This window comes from Neofelis nebulosa, chromosome 5, assembly GCF_028018385.1.
Source record: "Neofelis nebulosa isolate mNeoNeb1 chromosome 5, mNeoNeb1.pri, whole genome shotgun sequence".
In the NCBI taxonomy this organism is placed as follows: domain Eukaryota; kingdom Metazoa; phylum Chordata; class Mammalia; order Carnivora; family Felidae; genus Neofelis; species Neofelis nebulosa.
The window spans coordinates 60,775,191-60,798,191 of NC_080786.1; the positions used below are offsets into that span (position 1 = coordinate 60,775,191).

The following is a 23,001-nucleotide window of genomic DNA, read 5'->3' on the forward strand; positions in this document are numbered from 1 at the left end:
AGACCCCGTTAGATTTGTTCACTGGTATATCCCTGGTACCCAGAGCAGTGCCTGGAACAGGGTGGAAGCTCAGTTAATAGTTCTGGAAAGAGCAGATCAATCTCCAGAGCAACCTGACATGTTACACATGGAAGAGGATCCTAAGGCTCACACAATCCAAAGGAAACAGGAATGTGGACAGACCTGAAGACAACCACTGTCCTCTAACAGCTTATTACTCTCTTCTTCCTTAATCGAGGAAGTGTATTTTTAAACCAGCTCCGTGATGAGCAACAAATTTGTGGCATATCATTAACATATAGATTAGCATTTACTGTGCTATAGGTTAAGTAAGCTCAAGTTGACAGTCTAGAAAAAGGAACATTGCTTGCAATTATGTTATAGTTTTACGCAATCATAATTAATTATAAAGTTGGCTTCATAATGTCTTGAGTATTGTTCTAGATTCTTCTGTAGATAGAAACCTAGACTTCAGAGACTAGTCAGCACAATGTTTTAGGGGGAAGATCTGTACTACTTGGAAGGACTTATGTAGAAGGGAATATGACTCAGTGATTATGGTCACAAGCTTCTAGTTCAGATATTCTTGTCTTTAAACTTGGAAATACTTTAAAGGCCACCATATTTATTTGCTTTATTTCTGTGACTAATTTATATGCTGGTTTGGAGCCTCAGTTTTCTCATCTGGAAGATGGGTAACATTATTACACAGGGTTTTTAGTATGTTTAACATAATGTAGATAAAATACCTATTTCAGTGCCTAACAGGTGATTAGGCTCAACAATGGGTTGCCATTATCATTAAATTCTCTACCAAGAGCTGCCTAGACAAACAAACAAAAGGACACTTTACAGTATTAACATCAAAATGGAAAAACAATGAAACGTGTTCTAGTAAATCATTGGAATGTAGCATTCTTTTGAATATTTGGATCTGACATTTGAGAGTAGGCAGAGAAAGGGTTCTGCATTTAATCTTTATAGATTACAATCTTGGCCCTAATACATCTGTCATTCAGTGTTACAAAATCTTGGAAGGTCAGCTTCCCTAAATCACACTAATTTAGCTGCCACTTTCATGCATAGGAAAATTTTATAAAAGTTCTCATTATTTTACTTTCTTATACATGTTTAAAGCATAAATCAGAAGAAAAAAAATTGATATACCCCAAAAGGTATTGAAACAATGGCAAATAGTAAATGTAATACATGGACTTACAATCAAGATTTTTCTCTTTGCTCATTTGTTTCTTAAATTCCACATGTGAGTGAAATCATATGGTATTTGTCTTTCTCTGACTGACGCATTTCACCTGGCATTATACTCTCTAGATCCATCCATGTCATTGCAAATGGCAAGATTTCATTCTTTTTATGGCTGAATAATATTCCTCCACTATCTATATCTATCTATCTATCTATCTATCTATCTATCTATCTATGTTATGTATAGATATATCTCACATCTTTATCCATTCATTAAAAGAGAGGAAGAGAGAGACAGATAAAGAGAGAGAGAGAGACAAACCAAGAAATAGACCTTAACTACAGAGAACAAACTGACAGTGACCAGAAGGGAGGTGAGTGAGGTGATGAGTAAAATAGGTAATGGGGATTAAGGGGTGGATTTGTCATGATCAGCACTGGGTGATGTATGGAATTGTTGAATCACTATTTGAACACCTGAAACTAATATAACTCTGTATGTTAACTGGAATTAAAATAAAAACTGAAAAAAAAAAACCAAGATTAAGATTAGCAAAATACTTAAAGTGCATCTACAGTCATAGATACTAGATCTCTGTACCTTAAATGGCACCTGGAGAGACACACACCAGGCCCACTCTCTCTCTTGACCTTAACTTCTACATGGTCTGGATAACGCTGCTGTGCCTGGAGGTCATATGGTCAGTTTTTGAGGAATACAGAGACTTTGATATCTAAGATAGAAATCTGATGAGATTGTTCTAACACACTAACATTTTATGTAAGTTCTCCGCTTTTGATTCATATAGACTTTATAAAACATACAGAAAGACCAGAAACATTAAATGCACAATTTCATTTATTAATAATTTCCCTTATTCATTAGTACATGTCTGTATTAGTACAGATTAATACACATACAGTTAAAACAGAAAAAGATGTGTAAGAAGTATTTGCAACATGATGCTATTTTGCTGATCAACTATTTTTCAGGAATCATCTTATATTCTGAGGCTGTGTTTTTCATTCACAGTGAATCCAAATCTCTTGCCTTCATCTTTTGGGTGTCAGGATTTGTCACCTTTCCCATAAATAAAATTGAGTCTAGGAAAAGAAAAAAAAAACCTAGGAACTACTGGAGAAAAAAGTTGATAATAATTAGTCTTTCTGAATATTTTAACAAATCATTTAATATTTTATTTATCTATAAGATAAATAGACCATGTCGAACAGCAAAACCCTCTCCTTTTTCTAAAATATGTAATTATATAAGTATTAATCTTTTTCTGGTAATTTATGAAGTAAATTAACACCGACAACGGCTTGTCATGGAAAATGCATTAGTCGTGTTTTTCATACAGGAAGGCAAAAATAAAGTGGCAGAGAGGTATTCTTCTAAATATAGAGACTCAGGCAAACATAATATAATGAAATGGTGTTGAGCATGGTGGAGTTTTTAATTTAAGGCATTTGCAGTCATCTTTTTATACATGTAACATAAGTCTTTAAGGTTAAGAGTGCAGCTTCTCAGATGTCTTCCTTCAGCTCAGAATCAAAGCTTACTGCAAAAGACAATATTTTCTATTGTCTAGTGCTTTCAAATCCTCACTGGGGTGATATTGTACACAGCACACACGTAAACACCTGAGTCCAGCTGTTCTGTGTTTGCAGGTGAAAGGGAACTAAGAACTAGAGGACAAAGTAGAAATACAGGATGTATCAAAAACCCATTCACCTTTCTTTTAAACTAGGGTAAGATAAGTGGCTTGAATGGATCGGTGTCAAGCGTTGCCTTGACTTTTACGTTCCTTACAGACAAATATAATAGAACTACCCTATGATCCAGCAGTAGCACTACTAGGAATTTATCCAAACAGGTGTGCTGATTCATAGGGGCACATGTACCCCAATGTTTATAGCAGTACTTTCAACAATAGCCAAATTATGGAAAGAGCCCAAATGCCCATCAACTGATGAATGGATAAAGAAGATGTGGTTTATATATACAATGGACTACTACTTGGCAATGAGAAAGAATGAAATCCTGACATTTGCAAGAACGTGGATGGAACTGGAGGGTATTATGCTAAGTGAAATAAGTCAGAGAAAGACAAAGATCATGTTTTCACTCATATGTGGAACTTGAGAAATTTGAAAGAAGACCATGGGGGAAGGGAAGGGGAAAAATAGTTTCAAACAGAGAGGGAGGCAAATCATAAGAGACTCTTGGATACTGAGAACAAACTGAGGGTTGATGGGGGGAGGAGGGGGGGAATGGGTGATGGGCATTGAGGAGGGCACTTGTTGGGATGAGCACTGGGTGTTATATGTAAGTGATGAATCACGAGACTCTACCACTAAAACCGAGAGCACACTCTATATATACTGTATGTTAGCTGACTTGAAAATAAATTACATATATATATATATATATATAGAGAGAGAGAGAGAGAGAGAGAGAGAAGAAGAAGACAAATGTGAATTTCAAAAGTGATAAAATAAATTTTACATAAGTTTAAAGCTAATGAAAATTATACTGAAATGTATTTGAAATAATAGAGAGTTTTCATTAACTCTAGTGTTCAGTCCAAAGACAGTCACTCTTAGAAGAGCCAGTAACATGGAAATAGACATAATCTCCAGCAGATTTTTTTCTTTTTATGATTATAATCAATAACACTTTGCCTCAAAAATCTCAAAATAACTCCAATAAAAAGAAAACAAATACTCCTGTTTTTCAAATAGATGGAGATACATAAATAAATTTCCCAGGATTTTGTGACAATAGGAATCAACCTCAATGATTTCCTCAGTTCATCTGTGAGAGGAAAATAAATAAATCACTGAATGTATCTTTATAACTCTACAGCATTAAAATGCTTATTGGAATTGTTTAGATATTTTTAAAGTCACTTTTATGGAAACTAACCTCATAATTGAAGACAATTGTTTAAAATTTTAAATGCTCAGAAGCAGAAGACATTACATAAAAGCCATTTGTCCTAGCCTTTTCGATCTGTTTCTTTGACCACGGAGAACCACAGTTTGAATGGAGTCCATATGCAGTCACCTATCTACTCTCCACTAAACTGGATGGATTAGCAAACTCTTCCTGGACATAACAGGAATGGATCTAGAGGTAGGCTGAAACAGAAATTATTGTTTCCATTTTTCTCTACAGTCCCCCTTCCCAAAGAGGTGTCCCCCATATTGAATCAATATATTCACATATCTCCATCAGATAGAAACAACTTTTACCACCTAATACAATACTAGGTACGATAGCCGATAGCATCACCAAAGCCAGAAGAAGGATTTCTTAATAGATATCCTTCAGTCTGCTTCTTCAAACACAAAACCTGAAAGAATTTTAAACGCACTGTGTATATATATATATATATGTATATATATATATATATACATATATATATTTTATTGTGTGTGGAGTACTGTCAGTTTCAGAATCATCATTCACTCTCTAAGAAATGGCACATTCGTGTAGCATCTTTCACAATTTTCTTCTGAAAGTCTCTAACACTGGCCTACACCCTCAGCCTAAAAGAAGAAAAAGTGTTCTTCGTTTCCCTGCAAGTTTGGCTTAATAGGAGCTTCGGGTGAATATATTGAAATATAAGACGAACGTGATAGAAAAATACAAATAATGTTTGTATTTTGCACAAGAGGACTGTTTGAATGAAAGAAAATATTAAATCTAGATAAAAATTGATTTGCACTAAGTCTAAAATCATCCATCCCTCATACTTCAGAAATTATCAAATGAATATATTTTATATAAAGTGTTAAGCCACTTAGCTTACTATGCTATGCTAAGGCACCATTTTTATCAACCTCAATGATTTCCTCAGTTCATTTGTGAGAGGAAAATAAATAAATCACTGAATGTATATTGTCTTAACATAATAGCCCAATCTACATTTTATACGGCAACAATTTACAGCCTCCGATGAATGAGTTGCTATTCATTTTAAACAATACTTTAAGGGAGTAACCCTAGTTTAGAAAGTCTCATTACAATAAAGATCACGAAACAGTAGAAATTGTCATTAAGGTCTGATGGTTAAGCATTATCACAAATAAATAAATAAATGGATTATTTGGGGTTTTGAATTTTCATTGCTGCTTAACAGATAGCAATTACATGGCCTTTGTTCTTCAACTTAGAAAACTGAGAGTCAAACATCATTATTCTAAATTATTTCCTTATGCACTGATGTCCAATGCAGCTCCATTTCTTTCTGTTCTCCATACTTAACAATTACATACTAATTGTAAGAAATTAGAGTTATCCAAAGGTTAAAGATGTATAGATCAAATGACATTCTCAGAATATCTTTTAACACTGACCCATCCACTGGAATTGAAGTTGTGTTAATGCAATCTCAGCAAATCTAAAACTGCCTCACTGTTTCCAAGATATAACTTTCGAAAGGGTCACTCAGCATTGGTTTCATGGAGCCTAAAAAAAGACACTAGTATATCCTTTAGGGGGTCGATAGTATGAGCACCATCATGAGCTAATCTAACAGATTCAGATCTGAAATTAACTACGTCTCTTTTCCATATAACAATTTATAAAAAGCAACTTTTCCATTTTCCTTCCTTCTTTCATGTATTCAGTCATTCACTCATTTATATTTGTTGATTTATTCATAATGAACACTATGTGTCAGGCATAGTGTTACACGCTTCATATATTCTTTTACTTAACTCTAGATGAGTACTAATATTCTGTTTAAATTGGAGGTGAAGAAAATATGGCTTAGGAGGTTTAATTGACTTGTCTTACAGCTATTAGTTAACAGAGCTGGGACTTGAGCCCACTCTGACACCCACGTTCACACTGTCAGTCTCTAAGGATACTGACATTGTGTGCAGAGCCCTTGGCCAAACACTCCACCTGCTGCCATTGTGTCAAATGCAACCCAATCCACTACTACCTCTCTACCTTTTGTAACTATAACTGCATCATCTTTCACCAACAGCCCACATTGGAGATTTGTATATATTTGCATATATTTGCATATACGTGACCTCTCCCTCCCACTCAGAGCCCATAGCTAGTCACTTCTTTGGGAATCTACCTCTGAAACCTTCGCAACTGTGCAACTCCCAATTTCTACTCCTATTGTAACATCACAGAGAGTTACCTTCTGAGACAAACAGGTGCTATTTCCCCTCTGCTGTGTTCCAACTATATGACCTTAGACAAATTATATAACCTCTCTCTGAGCTTCTCTGTTGTTATTTGTCAAATATCTAAGCTACTGGAATGGTGTTAGCTTTAGAGATGGGGATTTAAAATGGCTACCATATTTAATAGCTGTGTTGGCGGCTATTACTACCACTTTTAGGCCCCTGTCACCTTTAAAATACAATACCTGGTATAAAAGAGGCACTCCACAAATAGCCACTGAAGGAATAAATTTAAAAATTGCAATAAACTTAATAAATTGAAGGAATAAATGATTTCAGATATATAGATTACAAATAACAGCTTGGGGCGCCTGGGTGGCTCAGTCAGTTAAGCACTCTACTTGACTTAATTTTGGCCCAAGTCATGCATGATCTCACAGTTCAGGCTCTGTGCTGATTGTCTCTCTCCCTCTCTCTCTGCCCTTCCCTGTCTCGGGCACATTCTCTCTCTCTCTCTCAAAATAAATAAATAAACTTAAAATAAAAACTAAACAGCAGCTAGAACTGGGTCTGTTTAACATAAGCAATTGCCCCAGAGAATTCTCAAAAAGATACCTGTTGGGCTATTCTTCACAATAAACAGAAATGGACGATTTGCTGTAAATTGGTTTTGAGCCAGACTCATGATCACAGGGATGTTCATGCCTATGAAACAGAGACAACAGTTATTTAGATGTTCACATTAAAAGATGAGTAAAGAAAATATATCCATAATACTTTTTTGTAAACAGGAAAAGTCATTTTGTTTCAGGACTTAACGTGTAGAAAAATAACCATTTTCAAAATACAGGGAAATTGAGAATAAATTTAAAAATCAAAGAGCAGAAGAACAAACATTGGATTATTCATGGAATTATTCTCACTTCACATTTATGTTCAATGAAGAAGAAAGCCAGATTCTTGATTCAATTTATTGAAAGCAGCTGAAAATTTTCCTCTTTTATTTTTTAAAAAATTTTTTTTTTCAATGTTTTTTATTTATTTTTGGGACAGAGAGAGACAGAGCACGAACGGGGGAGGGGCAGAGAGAGAGGGAGACACAGAATCGGAAACAGGCTCCAGGCTCCGAGCCATCAGCCCGGAGCCCGACGCGGGGCTCGAACTCACGGACCGCGAGATCGTGACCTGGCTGAAGTCGGACGCTTAACCGACTGCGCCACCCAGGCGCCCCAAAATTTTCCTCTTTTAAACAGTAATTTTCCACTCACTTTTTATTTACATTATATGATTTATTCTTATAATGTTTTAACTTTTAATTCCTATCCAGATAGGTCTGCACTTTATTTTTGTTGTTCAGGCTTGTGGTAATTACATCTGCCTTCAAATTTATTCTTTTTTTAACTTTTCCAAAATCATTCTGTGGGCTCAGAGCTTTTAGGCTTTGTACTGTGAATGAGTATGGGATTTTTATTATATGATTAGAAACAGAGATTTGCTGCCTTTAATTATTATTTACTATAATAAAGTATATCAGGCGGCTCCATTATAGCATTTGCCAACATTTAGAGTGGGTAAATTTAAATGGTTGGATTTTTTCCCTGTGTCTACACTCAATTCAGATGTGTTCTTTACCAATACCGCAATGATTTCACACAATTTTCTGAGTCATGAAAAAGTCATTAAAAAAATACCACATGAGTGATCAGAATTGGAAAATAATGGTAGAGAAGGAAAAAAATGTATCCTCTACACTGTGACTGGGGTATGCAAATTAAACTGACAAAAGACATTAACAGAAAAAATGGTTCATTTCATATCCCCAGAGAAGCTTCATGGAAAAGAAGTAAATATTCCCAAAAATGTTAGCTTTGAGAGCTAATCTACCTGTTTAACAAACTGTGGAGAAGTGACTAGACAAAAAAAAAAAAAAGGAGGGGGGCATGCTTCTGGGGCAATAACTTGTGGGAAGGTAAATACATAGGGGAAATCAATGGTATGAGAGGGTTATTCAGTAAGGTTTGTTACGCAGACTCATTTCAGTGCCAGTTTTCATGTCCTGTGGTAAAGGTTGTTCTCCTTCTCCCATTATGGGAGAGAAGAGAGACACCTTCACAAGGAAATGCATGTCCTGCTTTTAGGCAGATCTGGGGAGAGTAGAGAGCTCTTTTTTATGTGCTGTTTCTCAATTTTCTTCAGCTCAAAACAACTCTTCTGACAAAGTAGCTGATTCTGATGCCCTTCAGAATTAAGTGCAAAATACAAAATGCAAGGCACTCTCCTACCTGAAATATCAGGGCTATGATGCCCAAATTACCAGCAAATACAGGTAATTAAGTATTCAGGCAAATTATGTCTGAATTGATGATAGAATACAAAAAAAAGCATAGTCAGTGTCACTCTCGTTCTCATTTGGGTGAGTGCTTGAGCTTTTTTTGTTCTTGAGCATCCACTGAGCAGATGCCTGAAAGTCAAAATGCTCACACTTAAACCTATTCTGACGTGTAATACATCAGGGGGCCTGCTGATCCCCGAGTGATCGTTATGGCCTCTTAGAGAACTCTAAACATTAGAAGCCGTGGGTGATAGTAGAAAGAGCGCTGAACTTGAAGTCAGGGAACGTGATTAGAGTTCATACTCTGCTGTCAATTAATAGTATGACCGTTGGCAAATCAGTTCACGTTGTGGGCCTGTTTCTTCACCAATACAGTGAGAGGATCAGGCGATGACCTGTAAAGACTCTTACGTCAAAACAGCTGGAAAATTTGTCTACATAGGCCAACAACTTCATCCAATGCAACTTATTTATTTCTCCTATATTGAAATAACCCATCTCTTCCAATCTACGTTCCTTGAGCACAGTAATGCAAAGTCCTTCAGGAGAGGACAGAATGGTAGTGGGAGTCTGGTGTGACCCACCCAGATATCAGAATCCATTGGCACTACCTAGCATTACAAATTAACCAAGAAATGAACGACATGGATGTAAATTTACAGAAATTTATCAATAACACGGTATAAAGGGTGCATGTCTTTGACATATTGACTGCAATCAGAGTAGTCTAAGGAATTAAAACAGGAATTATGAGACATTCATGAAAGTGGCTTTTGCTTTTCTAATGAAATTCCCTCCAATGATTTTTGAGTATTACTTGTGTGCAGCCTAAGATATTATTCAAAATACCATTAATTCAAGGAAATCCGTCAAAAGGAGTCGTTCTCAAATTGTTATATGTACACACATCACCTAGGGACCTTGGAAAACAAAGATTTTGATTAAGTAGGTCTGGGGTTGGGCTTCAGGGTCTGCATCTCTAATAAGTTCCAAGTGATGCTGATGTTGCTGGTCCATGCACTACACTTGGAGTAACAGGTGGCTGGAAGCCACTGTTAAGCAATGGTTCTCAACCTTGGATGCACATTTAAACCACTTAGGGAAACATAAGAAAATGTCAGAGTCTGGACTGCATCTCCAGAGATGCTACTTTAATTATTTTGGGAGGTAGACTGGGCATAGGATTTTAAAAAGCTTTCCAGGTGATTCTAACGTGCAGCTAAGTTTGAGAGCCACTGGAATAGAGATAATGACAAACACCATATTAGAAAAGTAGGGACTTGCCTGGTGTAATAGAAGGATGAAATTAATTCAGTCCCTTAAAAGTAAGCATTCCTGGACAATAAGAATTTCTTGTTTGAGCCAGCCTACAGTTTCCTCCACAGGTCCTATCTCCTAATTGGCAGGTAAAATCCCATTTACAAATAAGCAAATATCAGTAGATGGGCCTCATCTCCTAACCAAATCCCTTCCCTTCCCTTTTTTATTAAGCTGCGGCTGCAGAGATGCAAAAATAGCCAGTTTCTCTTTTCTTCCTATAATATACTAGACAGCAGGAGGGAAACAGGAGATCTGGGTATGCAGAAACGCCAGTGCTCTAATGTCGCGAATTCCCCCCCGAGTCTTTTCTCGCGACAAAACCATTTGTCCTACCGGTTGATGCCGCAGCTTCGCTCCCATCTTCATTTATCTCAAAAAAAACGTGTTGCATGACTTGGGAAACAAATACCTCAGCTGAATCTGTTGGAAAATAGAAAAGTGTATTTAAGGATTAAAATGTCAGAGCCATTACTTATTGGGTCCCATGTTAATTACATTTTCAAATGAACAAAGAATAGGAAAAAAAAAAACAAACAACTTACTCCAAGTTACTTAATTTGCTAGAGATGACGGTGGCTTAGGTTCGGCTCTTGCAAAAATGATACAGAGACCCATAGAGAGAGATCAAATTTAGCCCAGATACAAAAGAAAAGACAGAAGAGGATAAGCCTCAAATCAGGTATCCCACTAAGTGAAATATTTGTATGGACAGAAGGTTTTGCCCCCTTAGCTATGGTCTACAGACAAGATGAAAAAGGCTTTTCAGATTTAAATTAATCCCACCCTATGTATTCAACCTCAAAGCCAACTTGCCTTTCAAATTCTGTATTCAGTTTTGATCTGACTTTAAAACAAAATTTACTTTCTTTCAAGACTGGTGAGGCTATGAAAGTCTAAAGAGCTTTTGTGTCATCTGTTACAAAATCACTTCAGAGCTATGCTTTAAAACCTGTCAAATTTCTCAGTGTAAGATAGTGTCTTACAACATTCTGTTCCGGTGTGGATACAAGCTGAGAGAACATGCCCCTCATCTCCCCTTGGTGGAACTGATGTGTGTGTGAAGCGTTTCTGATCTTGTGACCTGCGGGGATAGTCTCCTTGAGAATGGGGAAGTGAAGCCACGAGTTCAGAAGCCATCAGCCATTCCTGCTGTGTCAGGACCACTTAGATCCGACAGTGTCCCCCAGAGAGACAGCGGAAACATGGTCATGGGTTCAGTTGTGGCCAGAAGGTAAAGGAAGGACCATGGGCCTGGAATCTTGAAGAGAAAGGAGAAAAGAGAGCTTTATCTCTCTTGGGAGAGAAAGCTGATGTGATCACGCAGAATCCACCCAAACCACCAGATTTAGAAGGATTCAGGAAGAAATACCTTACTAACGGTAGCCAGCTCTGACAGCTTACGGAAAGGCAGAGCCCCACAGGTAAGATATAGAAGTCATCAAAGGGAAATTTGCATAAAAAATGGCTTCCTAAAAATAAACTCCAAATCGCTTGCGATGTTTCATCTGGGGCCCTGATTACCTCAGCTACCCTCCTCTCCTCAGCCAGTAGCTCCAGCTCAAGGTCAGGTATCAAGGCATTAGCCCTAACTCTCCTGCCTAATACCCCCTTCTCCAGAATTTTCCTTGACTGGCCCTTGATCTTCAGGTCCCCCCAAAGTGTTACTTCCCATTCCAGTATTCTCTACCCACCCTAAGTCTGCTTTTATCTGACCTAATCACCTTTTATTCCATGATGGTATTTTAGTTAATTCACAGCATCCATCACCTCACTATTTAATTAACTAATTACTTGTTAATTATTCATCAGTAGATGTAGACTTCTCTAGAAGAGGAACTCTGTCCATTTCATGCATCCCTAGAAAACTGCCTGGCATGTCATTGGTAGACAATAAATACTTATCAAACAAATAAATCAAAGGATATGAACATGTCCAGTGACAGAGACACATAAGATGGAAAAGAGGGGGCATGCATATCTTGAAATGCAAGAGAATGGTCTATTAAAAGGTCAGGCAAATAAGCGTGTTCTTTCCTAAGGACTACCTAAAATAAAGCAAGATTCACATATGGCGCCCAGAGTAGAGGATCTAGGGCGCCATACCAAGGCAAGAGTGAAGAACAAAAAGCATGTTGGGATGGAGTGGAGAATTTCACCCACTTTAGCACTGGTACCAGATCAAGTGACTCCATGGCTATTAGACTGGGCCTCTGGACTCATGTATCCTGTCTTACCACAAAGTAGGCCTGATCTTGGGAAAAGAACGGGACCTGACAGATAATAGGCAAATAAGGAATCTGGACTCTATAAACTCACTGATTTCTCAGGTTTGTAATATTTTTTTTTCCTTTTCTATGATAATTCCAACTATGTCTTTGTCAAATTAAGAGGATGAGAACCCTTTTACAGCTTTGCTAGAAAACATCCAAATAAATATTAATGTGCCATTACCCCACTTTTTTTTTTTGTATTTAACATTTATTGAGCATCTACTCTGTGTCAGATGTTGAACGAGGAGATTTACATCCATTCTTTCTTTTTTTTTTTCCTCCACCAGGATTTATTATCTCATTTAACAAATTAGAAAGCTGAGGCTCAGAAAGGTTAAATATTTTACTAAAGGTAACACAAGAAGTAATAACAGTGTGAAGTCAAACATTCATCTCAAGGTTTCCAAAGTAACTGTCTGAAAACATTTCATCCAAAGCTTGTGAATTATATGAGTATAGGATAGTAGCTCTTGTGTAAATATCCCAAGGCACTGGTGTTGGACTGATTCACAGTAGCTTTTAGTGAATGTTTATTGTGCAAATGATATGTAGGGATAGCAGGGAATGTAGTGTTCTCTTAATGTCCAGATGTAGGGCCAGTGGCTATTTTATTTCAGGCAGTAAGACAGAACCAAAGCAGTTAAAGCAACTCAAATAGGCAACTCAGGAGAGAAAGAGCAGAAAGTGTTGGATATTTGTTTTTCTCTATTTAAGGTTATCCTCTTGCACAAATTCTTTTATATAGCATTTTGGAGGTATTTTTGTGATAAATCTGCCTATGAAAGGAAATTTTATAGAAGTCACAAATTGCTGGGGATTTGCAGGGTGAGTGGCTGTTTTAAATGTCTGAGGTATAGCAAGTGAGCTTCTGAAGGCCAGAAAGAGGTTTAACAGGAAGAGGTGCTTGACAAATGGCTTGGTTTATTTTAGGTTGGCAAGGTGGCTGTGTTCCAGGGCACACTTAGATAGCATCGTGTTGCAGTATTCAACGTTCACTGCCTCATTCCTGATGCTGATGAAATTGTCAGAGAAGTCAGATCTATCTGTCAGTGTGAGAACAAGTAGCTAAATCATGTGTGAAGGTAATAATGAACATCTGTCACAAGAGTACCCCACCCACCTCCTCCACCAGGAAAGCTCACTCATTCTGTTCATTTACCCACATAATTGATGAGTGAATAGATTAATGAATACTTCTCCAAAGCCCAGAAATTTACATAGGAATACACAATATTTCCATGTGATGATCCAAAACTCCATCAGACAGACAAGCTTGTAAGGTTAGGCCCCTTTTTATAAAACAGAAGACTGAATTTAAAAGCAGGTAAGAAAATGGGGACACATCAGCCCTCTTTGTCCATTTTTTTTTTCTTTTTAGCTGGTAATTTTTGAACTAGCAGGTACTGCCGGGACAAGAAAAAATAAGAGTGTCTTGGGCTTTGTTGTGTGAGTGAGCATCTTAGCCATGTGCAGTTTCCCAGGTGTGAGTTAGCACAAAAGCTCCATCTCCGGGGATGTGTGGTTAGTCTTAAGCTGAAACTGCAAGCTTCAGATTCATTACAATTTCTAGGTTACGTTCATCACCCAGCAGCTTGTGGATGCCTATTTCATGGGCTCCAATATTACCAAATTAACATTTGCAAATCGGTTTATAAGAGTTTTATTAGCTCTGCTTAGATGAGAGACTCAGCGTTGTAATTTCCATTATTCTGATCAGGAAATCCAAACAGGGCTGAAATAAAAGCCCCTGTAATACTTTACCTACATAGTTTTATTACAAGCATGGTTAGAAGGCTTAGCTAACATTCCAAAATGCTTTCTGACTTTCATTAAGGAAAATGACTTAAATGCAAAATAAAGTGCTTGTTTACAGACGGCTCAACATGACTATGACATTTAGTTATCATGCATGTATTTTCTGAGCCCGAATGCTCTTTCAGATCAGTCAGTTAACAGATTTACTAGGAAAACATATTAACCTAATAACATAAGACATACTTATCATACTACCTGTTATTCCAGAAAGGTCACAGCCACCACTAAATATCTCAGTTATATTCAAAGAATACAAAGCTTCTTTGAAGTCTAATTTTTGTTCGACTTTAAATCTGTTAAAAAAAAAATGAAGAGGAAAAGTCTTGAAAAACCGTGCACCGTTATGCTACCAAAATGTTTTCTATAAAATGGATGACTTGGAAGAGAATATAATGTGAAATCTTTTGTTTTCATTATCCCAATTGCATTTTCTCATATATAATACCATTTTCCCCGAGCTCCCCGAGTTCTGAGGTTGCTAATAACTTGCTTCCCAGATAAATGGTTGGTGAGAAGGGGGAAGAAAATGTTATATTTTTTGAAGTTGTAATTATCTAATGAAACAGGGCGAGAGTTCTAAGTTTCAATTACTTGGCTCCTTCCCTAGAAATGTAAAGTTTCCCTCCAGCAACCACATACACTGTTTTTCACACCATCAAAGATGGCTCCTGGCATACATCCAAAATACTGTGGAAAGGGAGCAGGAACCAACAGCCCTTGGAGAAGACTGTTGGCTACTGAAGTACAGAGAGGCATTAATAATCTATTTTTCTTCCCATCTATTGTCACAGCTGATGTGACTTCCTTCACTTTATGGACACACCTAATGTCTTCCCAACAGGTCCTGTGAAAGGGGTAAAACAGAGAAAGGAAACTAAAGATAAAAATTATAGGAGGAAACAAATTGCTGGCCACTTCTTCCAATGCAGGGCCCGAAGTTAGGACCCGAGCTTCCACTCAAGTCTTCCAACCTCACTTTGCCTGATGTGAAGACCTTAACCAGAGACTCTCAAAGAGTCTCTCAGGCTGATCTGTGATTCCAAGCTAACAGAACACTGAGCCTCACTTTACCATTTCACTAAAAAGGAAGCAAAAAGAAAAGCTAGTACTTACCGACTTTATAGATGCCAGAAGCATCAATGTGCCTTTTAAAACCAAGTTGGAAACTTCATGAAAGAAAAAAACAGAAGTTCTGTATATGTCTTACATCAGTGAGATTCCAGAGCAAGTCCTGCCTGAGGAGCTCAGTCTGTGAACTGATGGGCATTTGCCCCTGTGCTGTCCAGTTTGGATACAGACAAGGCTGGTCAAGGATGGAATCCTTGCTTAACTAATAGGTAGGCCCATACCAGGAGCTAGAAATTAGCTTGAGCAGTCAGTCCAATTAGATCATTGTTTCAGTTGCCAAATATTCAGCAGTCTTTTTAATTATAATTCTTGCAAACAGTGAACATGATATGTCAGAAATTTACCGGGCCTGAATTATATCTTGGTAAAATATTATATACTTTTTGGAAAATATTAACTTATTCAGAGCCCTGAGTGTGGGGTACAACATGGGCATTAAAATCTACCGATAGTGATTTAAAATCAGCTTCTTTCTTTTCAGTTCCAGCTAAGAAAGATAATAGGCAACATGATGGGTTTGAAGTCTTCATTTTTTTTTCTGTTTTTATTACCACATTCTTTTTGACAACTGAATGGAGGATAGGCATCTAAAAGGTGGAAACTAAATGTTCTGCTTCACCTAAAAAAAGGCTATTTTTAGTATAATAGTTTTAGGATAATGACAAGAATACTGCAAGACTTATTACAACTTTTAATAACGCCTAATTATCAGTGGAGAGTCATTTAAGCTACAGTCCTACCTGTAATATAGCCCAATGAAACCTACAGCAATAGAAACTCATTCAACCATTTAATAAAAGTATAATCTACAGCCAATTTCTAATTAGCCATAATTACTGGAGCCACGAATAGCCAGGTGTGAAGTAGCACTTCCATGTGTTAGGCACTTAATATAGATTATAGTTTTTAATCTTCACAAAAACCTGAGAAAGTTAGTATTCCCATTAATTACGAAAGTGGAGGACAGAGGAGGAGGATTTCCAGGCTCGGGTTCAAGATAGGACACAGAGCTGGGATTCAAATTCAGGTCCATTCCAAATCAAAGTTAATGTGCTAACCCACGTTGCCTTCTCATCAAAATATAATTTGAAGTCATAATCTCAATCAATATAGATACAGCATTCATTATGTACCTCTTCCAAATTTTGTGAGTCTTAATATTTATTTTAGATGTGGTTCATTTCCCCTTTTCCTTGACCCTCATCTAAAATTGTCAAAAGATGCATCTAAAGAAAAAAAAAAGAAGAAGCAGCAAAAAGACTGGATAGACAATTAACAATTAAGTAATCATGAAATGAATATTTCAGCAGATGTAAACATTATCTATTTGCTTAAAAGCCAACAGTTACTGCCAGGCAGGAGCACTGGGCTTGAAGCGGTTTAACATAGGTAACAGGTGCAGAAAATGAAGGAAAAAAAATTAGCATTTCCATTTTAAGATGGATCCACTCCTGGTCTGCAGGCCCTAGTGTGGATTGGTGTTGTCCCTTCCTCACCCTTTACACCCAGCACTCTTGGTTATTGACACAAAGCCTTGGATGGGTCTCCCTTGGGATCCCTATTCTCAACATTTGAAATCCCACTCTTGGACAGTAGTGGGCCTAGATTATTATATAAGTACATGGCAGTTTCTGGTCACTTTCTAACCAATCACCTGAAGTATATTTGTGTGTGTGTGTGTGTGTGTGTATCTATGTGTCTGTGTCTGTGTGTGTCTATGTATGAAATACTCTGTTAATCTCAAGGACTGAACTAAAAATGCCTTCTGTCACATACAAGACATATGTGGACACTGTTTAATGTAAAGAAAGTCAAGATTCCAATTGGTATCAGTGTCCAAAAGGTTAAAGTAAGTGAACATTTTGTAATCATTACTGCAGTTAGTCATGACATTTCTATTCTCATATTCAGCTTCATTTACCCTGAGATCACTTTCACCCATATAGCTCACATTCACCTGTTTGGAGATCCAAAGCTGGCCAAAGCTGGGACCGATTTCTAGCCCAGTAAGAACATACTTCATGTCCTGTGGAAGGTGTTATCTCCTGGGCACTGCCTCTCTATAGCTCATGCTGCTCATTGTATCATGGACACTTGCTCTGTTCTGTGCTCTGCCTCATGCTTGCCTACATTACACCTGTTTTCTGGCTTCCACAAGGTTGGCTGTGCCATGTATTAGCTGTGTAACCACGGGCAAGGATTCACCTGTCTGTACCTCATCTGTAATGTGCATATAAAAATTGATATTTATCAAATTTATTTGGGGGATTAAATGAGATGAGGTAAAGCAAGGCAGCATCTAGGACAGTGTTGGCACTCCAAGGGATGTTTGATATGTATTAAAATGAGTGAGAATAATAATAAAAATAATAATAGATAATACTGAATACTAAAAACATTATAAACAGGATTTCATGTAACCTGCAAAGTAACTCTGTGAGGCGTGTATTATCATTGTCCCATTTAACATTTAAAGAAACATCTTAGGAAAGTTCATTAAAGTTACACAGTAAAAAGGTGGCAAAGCTCTTGGTCTTCAGTATTATATTCTATTTGCCATGATCTCGTCTCAGCAGTTGCTAAAGATACTGTGAGATGCCACATCAGTCAATATTTTTGAAGAATGATACTTCTCACAAAGAGGTTATTTAGTTATTACTATACTCTTGAATAGAACTGTAATATTTAACAAGTTTAAAGACCCAGAACACCGAAGACTCATTGACAACTATGAAGCCTCCCCCAAAGAAAACAGATGTATGATGATCCATGCATACATTTGCTAATAGTGTCAAGGGCTTCAAGGACTCTCAGAAGTCTGCCACAGAACTCTCTAGAAGTCCAAGGTGCCCATCTAAGGACTGCCACAAAACAATAAGAAATCAGTCTTCTCATTTTCCTGGTAAGTCAAACTTAGAACCTCAAATCAATCTATTTCTTCTTAACCCAGATCTCATTAGTCAATACTCCACCAAATGTCTTTCTACGTCACCAGTTCTTTGCTATTCCCAATGTGTCTGTGCCCTTTAAATACTCACTACTTTGTGAGTATAATTGCGGTGGTTTCTTAACTAATCTTTTGGGCTTCAGCCTTTCCCTCTCTAACACATCTTGAATGTCACTACTCTTCAGATTAAAGCAATAAAAGTTCATTGAACAACTACTGTTTTTCAGATGCACGCTTTGTGCTGAGGTCACAGAAAGGAAATATACATAGCTCTGACCTCAAGAAGTGTATTGTCCAGTGAGGGAGGTGAAATAATAATGTTAATATAACTGCTATGCAGCAATAAACATGAGATACTCGGAGAAGTTTTCCCAGCAGGGAAATGGGAAGATGTGTTATCTTGAATGGAAAGATCAGAAAAGCTTTCTAAAACCCAAACTTGGTTTTAAGGACCAATAGAAGTTATCCAGAAACATGGGGATGGCAGTGGGAAATAGGGAAAGGGCTCAGACAAGTTATCCAGCATGAACAAAGGCATTGTGACTACCACATACTTCTCTCTAAAACACTGCCTTCATCATTCCACTATCCTACTTGGAAATTTTCAATAATTCCCCTTTCCATATGGGACTTAACCCTCTTGATTCTTCTTCTTTTTTTTGAAGTTTGTTTATTTTGAGGTGGGGGGACAGAGAGAGAGTGTGCGTGCAAGTGAGGGTGGGTCAGAGAGAGAGGGAGAGAATCTGTGCTGACAGCACAGAGCCTGATGCAGGGCTCGAACCCATGAACTGTGACATCATGACCTGAGCCAAAGTCAAGAGTCGGACATGTAGCTGACTGAGCCACCCAGGTGCCCCTCAATTCTTTTAAAGCCCAGTTCAAGTTCTTCCCTTTCCATAAAGCCTTTTTTTATAACTCCAGTTTCTGGTGCTCCCTTCCCCCCCCCCCACCCCTCTCTCTCTCTCTCTTTTTCATGAATCCCTTAGTGCTTACTGATTGGACCTTTCTTTTAATATATACTGTGTACTGCTGTATATTGCTAGTAAATTTCTTGTACAAATCTTGCCCACTCCATCTAAGTGGTAACCATCTTATCAGTGGGGAACATGTCCATCACTTTGCATCTTTTCCAGTTCCTTGTCCATAGTGGGGTCCCAATCAATCTGCTTTTGAACAGGAGATAAAATTTCTAGGAAGTAGCGAACCAATAAAACCATAAGGCTGTAAGACAGTAGTCATAAGAGCTAATTCTGTCTCCCAACACTTAGTTGGATGTTGATCAATTTATTGTTTGAGTGACTCAGTTTCCTTCTCTGTAAAATGCAAGATGTAACCAAGTCAGACTGTAGAACCACAACATTTAGTATTAAAATACTTTAAATTAGGGGCACCTGAGTGGCTTAGTTGTTTGAGCATGCGACACTTGATTTCAGCTCAGGTCATGATCTCACAATTTCCTGAGTTTGAGCCCTGCATAGGGCTCTGCACTGGCTTTGTGGAATTTGCTAAGAATTCTCATTCATTCTCTCTCTCTCTCTCTCTCTCTCTCTCTCTCACGCGCGCGCGTGCGCTCTCGCTCTCTCTCTCTCTTTCTCTTCCCCTCCCCTGCTTGCACTGTCTCTGTCTCTCTCAAAATAAATAAATAAACTTAAAAAACTACTTTAAATGTCCTACAAAGTTAAAATGCTATATAAATGAAAGTTACTTCTTCATTTACCTTATTTGCATGTATAAATAATCACTTTTGCCCATACACATAATCATAAGAACATGTTCTCACAATGTTTCTTATATAGAGAAGATCTGATATATAGAAAGTGTGTGTCAGACTCTTTAATCTGAGGAATTTTGACTGCTATCATGTTTTCAGGATCCCGTATACATTTAGACAAAGTAACATGATTATTTTAGCTGCTATCCAACATGGGGTAATTCTAAAACTAGATATCTGGTATGTTACAAATAATAAACACTAGAAAGCACTCTAGCATTTTTAGTCTATATCTTATTGACCTTGATTCTAAACTAGTCATACATTAAAGGAAAAGAAATGTTTCTTAAATAGTAACTAAAATCTAAATAGTCATTCACATGTTCCTTCCTAGTGTTACTAATATACAAGCATTCTTCCGATTAATTTTTCTCTTGTTGGCATTTACTAAATTTTGCCACCAAAGAGGCTTTTATTTTGTTTTACATTAACAGAACTTAGCATAGTTGGTGTAATGGATTGAACTGTGCCTTCCCCCATTCATATGTTAAAGTCCTATCTCTCAGTACCTCATAGTGTGACCTTACTTAGAAACAGGGTCATTGCAGATACAATTAGTTAGGTCAAGGTCCTAATGGAATAGAGCAGGCCCTTAATCCAATATGATTACTGTCCTTATTAGAAAGGAGAATGCCATGTGAACAGAGATGGCATATGACAATAGAGGCAAAGATTGGAATGGTGCATCTATCAGCAGAGGAACACCAAAGATTCTGGATCACCACCAGAAACTGGGCAGAGAGGCAAGAAAGGATTCCACACAGGGGCGCCTGGGTGGCTCAGTCAGTTAAGAGTCCAACTTCAGCTCAGGTCATGATCTCACAGTTTGTGTGTTCGAGCCCAGCGTCAGGCTCTGTGCTGACAGCTCACAGCCTAGAGCCTGCTTTGGAATCTGTGTCTCCTTCTCTCTCTGCCCTTCCCCCACTTGTTCTCTGTCTCTCAAAAATAAATAAATGTAAAAAAAAATTTTTTTTTAAAGAAAGAAAAAGAAAGGATTCTACACAGTCTCGGGGAGGGTGGCTTTGCTGACACCTTGATTTTGGACGTCTAGCCTCCAGAGCTGTGAGAGAATGAATTTCTGTTGTTTTAAGCCACCTAGTTTGTGGTCATTTGTTACAACAGCCCTAGGAAACTAATACAGCTGATTAAACTATTCAGTTTTACTAAAGTCTTTAGTTACCAATTTGAAAGCATAATGGATTCATCCAGATACAAAAGAACCATGGCACTGAGTATCAAAATCTAAAATTGTCAGTCCACCCTAATGTATTTACTCAGCCTATATGGTTTTCCCTCTCTGTACTGAACACGGATTTTAAGTGGGTATTTTTTCTGTTGTGAGGAAATTATTCATTTGGGAGAAAATGTATGTCAGAACTTCCAATCCATGATCTTAGTGCTCAGGAAACTTAATTCAATAAATGTGCCCTCATGGACTAAAATTATTTGTGAACTTAACAAATAATCAAATCATTCCTTTAATCAATCAGAAGACTCATCCTGTTGTGAAAAGTGAATGCATTTAAGATTTTTTAAAATGTTTTATTTATCTTTAAGACAGAGAGAGAGCATGAGTGGGGATGGGGCAGAGAGAGAGGGAGACACAGAATCAGAAGTAGGCTCCAGGCTCCGAGCTCCGAGCTGTCAGCACAGAGCCCGACGTGGGGCTCGAACTCACAAACTGTGAGATTGTGACCTGAGCTGAAGTCGGACGCTCAACCCACTGAGCACCTGGGCGCCCCAAAAGTGAACATATTTTAAATGTAATGTTGTATTAATGTGATGGAATAATTAATAACAAAATTTTCAATATTGTGAATTTAAAACACTCATTTTATTTCTCTAGAGAGGTTTCCAAGAAAATGGTTGATGTTCTATCTTTCATTATGCTGCACATATGGGAAAGTTTCAACAGGATCCTCACAGGGAATGAAAGTGTAATTGGAAAGTTGAATTCTGGTTTTTGAGGTATTTAAAATTAGATAAAGGGAAATGACATAGAATTGGTTTCTTTGAAATTATTTATATAAATTAATTCAACAATATTCATTTAGCACATACTATATACTATGAAATGCTTCAAGGACTGTGGAAACCAAAATGACGGAGACATAATCTCCTGTTCCAGAGCTCACATTTTAATAGGATACACAAGAATGTGAGCAAGAGATGGAAATGTAATGTAATAGGTGTTATAATGTAAATTTGTATAAAATGTTCTAGAAATAAAGATAAGGGATGGTTGAGTCTAAGTGAGAATGTTGGGGAAATGTACACCGAAGAGTTAATTGTGAGGGGAAGATGAAGGATGAATGAGAATTCCCTGGGTAGATACCATGGAGAAGGGCCTGCCAGACAGAGGGGACAGGCATAAGAGAGACTGAGAAGTCAGAGAAGACCTTCTACTTTGGCCAGTAGCTGGGCAGTGATCTTAACAAAGAAAGAAAAATAGTCATCACTTATTTAACATCTTCTATTTGCCAGACTTTGTGTTATGAATATAATTATGTAATGAGGTACTATAATTGAAACTTTAAAAAAATTTTTTAAAAATCTTTGGTGCCTGTAATTTATTTGAGAAAAGGGAGGGAGTACCACTGCCATTTAATGTTTCTGCTTTCATATCACCAAAGATCTACATTCACGTTTAAGACGAAGTGTTTATTTGTTTGGGAAAAGCAACATGATGAAATCTCCATTATGCAAATAGAACCAGTGGGATGGAAATAGTGAAGTTTGAAATGATCAGGATATAATTTATTCTACATGGTATGAAAAGGTATCCACTGAAGGTCAGAATCTGCTGTTGTCGATTCTGATCATGACTGGGAATCTGGCCTCAGAGATGGGAGAAAATCTGTGTTTCTTTCTGCTGGGAAAAGTTGGAGGACTCCAACTGCTGGGTTGGAGGGAGATGAAAAAGACTCTGGGTGACGGTGGGTTCTGGTACCATGACAGCGGTAGGCTAAGGTCAGCAATGGACAGGAGAAGACTCCCTGGTTACAAGACATGGCTTGGACTCCAGAACACTGTTCCCTGACACCTGGTTTTTAAATTA

The 23,001-nt window shown here is 37.6% G+C and overlaps 1 protein-coding gene across 1 annotated transcript in view; it reads right to left on the minus strand.

The window, feature by feature from the left end:
* Nucleotides 1-2,047: 2,047 nt before the first annotated feature.
* SERPINI2 (serpin family I member 2) overlaps nt 2,048-23,001 on the minus strand; it is a 33,542-nt gene continuing 12,588 nt past the window's right edge. The window contains exons 6-9 of the mRNA XM_058730419.1: nt 14,293-14,390; nt 10,346-10,432; nt 6,976-7,065; nt 2,048-2,310 (exon numbers count right to left, since the gene is read on the minus strand). Of these exons, the coding sequence (XP_058586402.1) occupies nt 2,234-2,310; nt 6,976-7,065; nt 10,346-10,432; nt 14,293-14,390 (352 nt within the window). The 3' untranslated portion in view covers nt 2,048-2,233. The remainder of the gene's footprint in view (nt 2,311-6,975; nt 7,066-10,345; nt 10,433-14,292; nt 14,391-23,001) is intronic.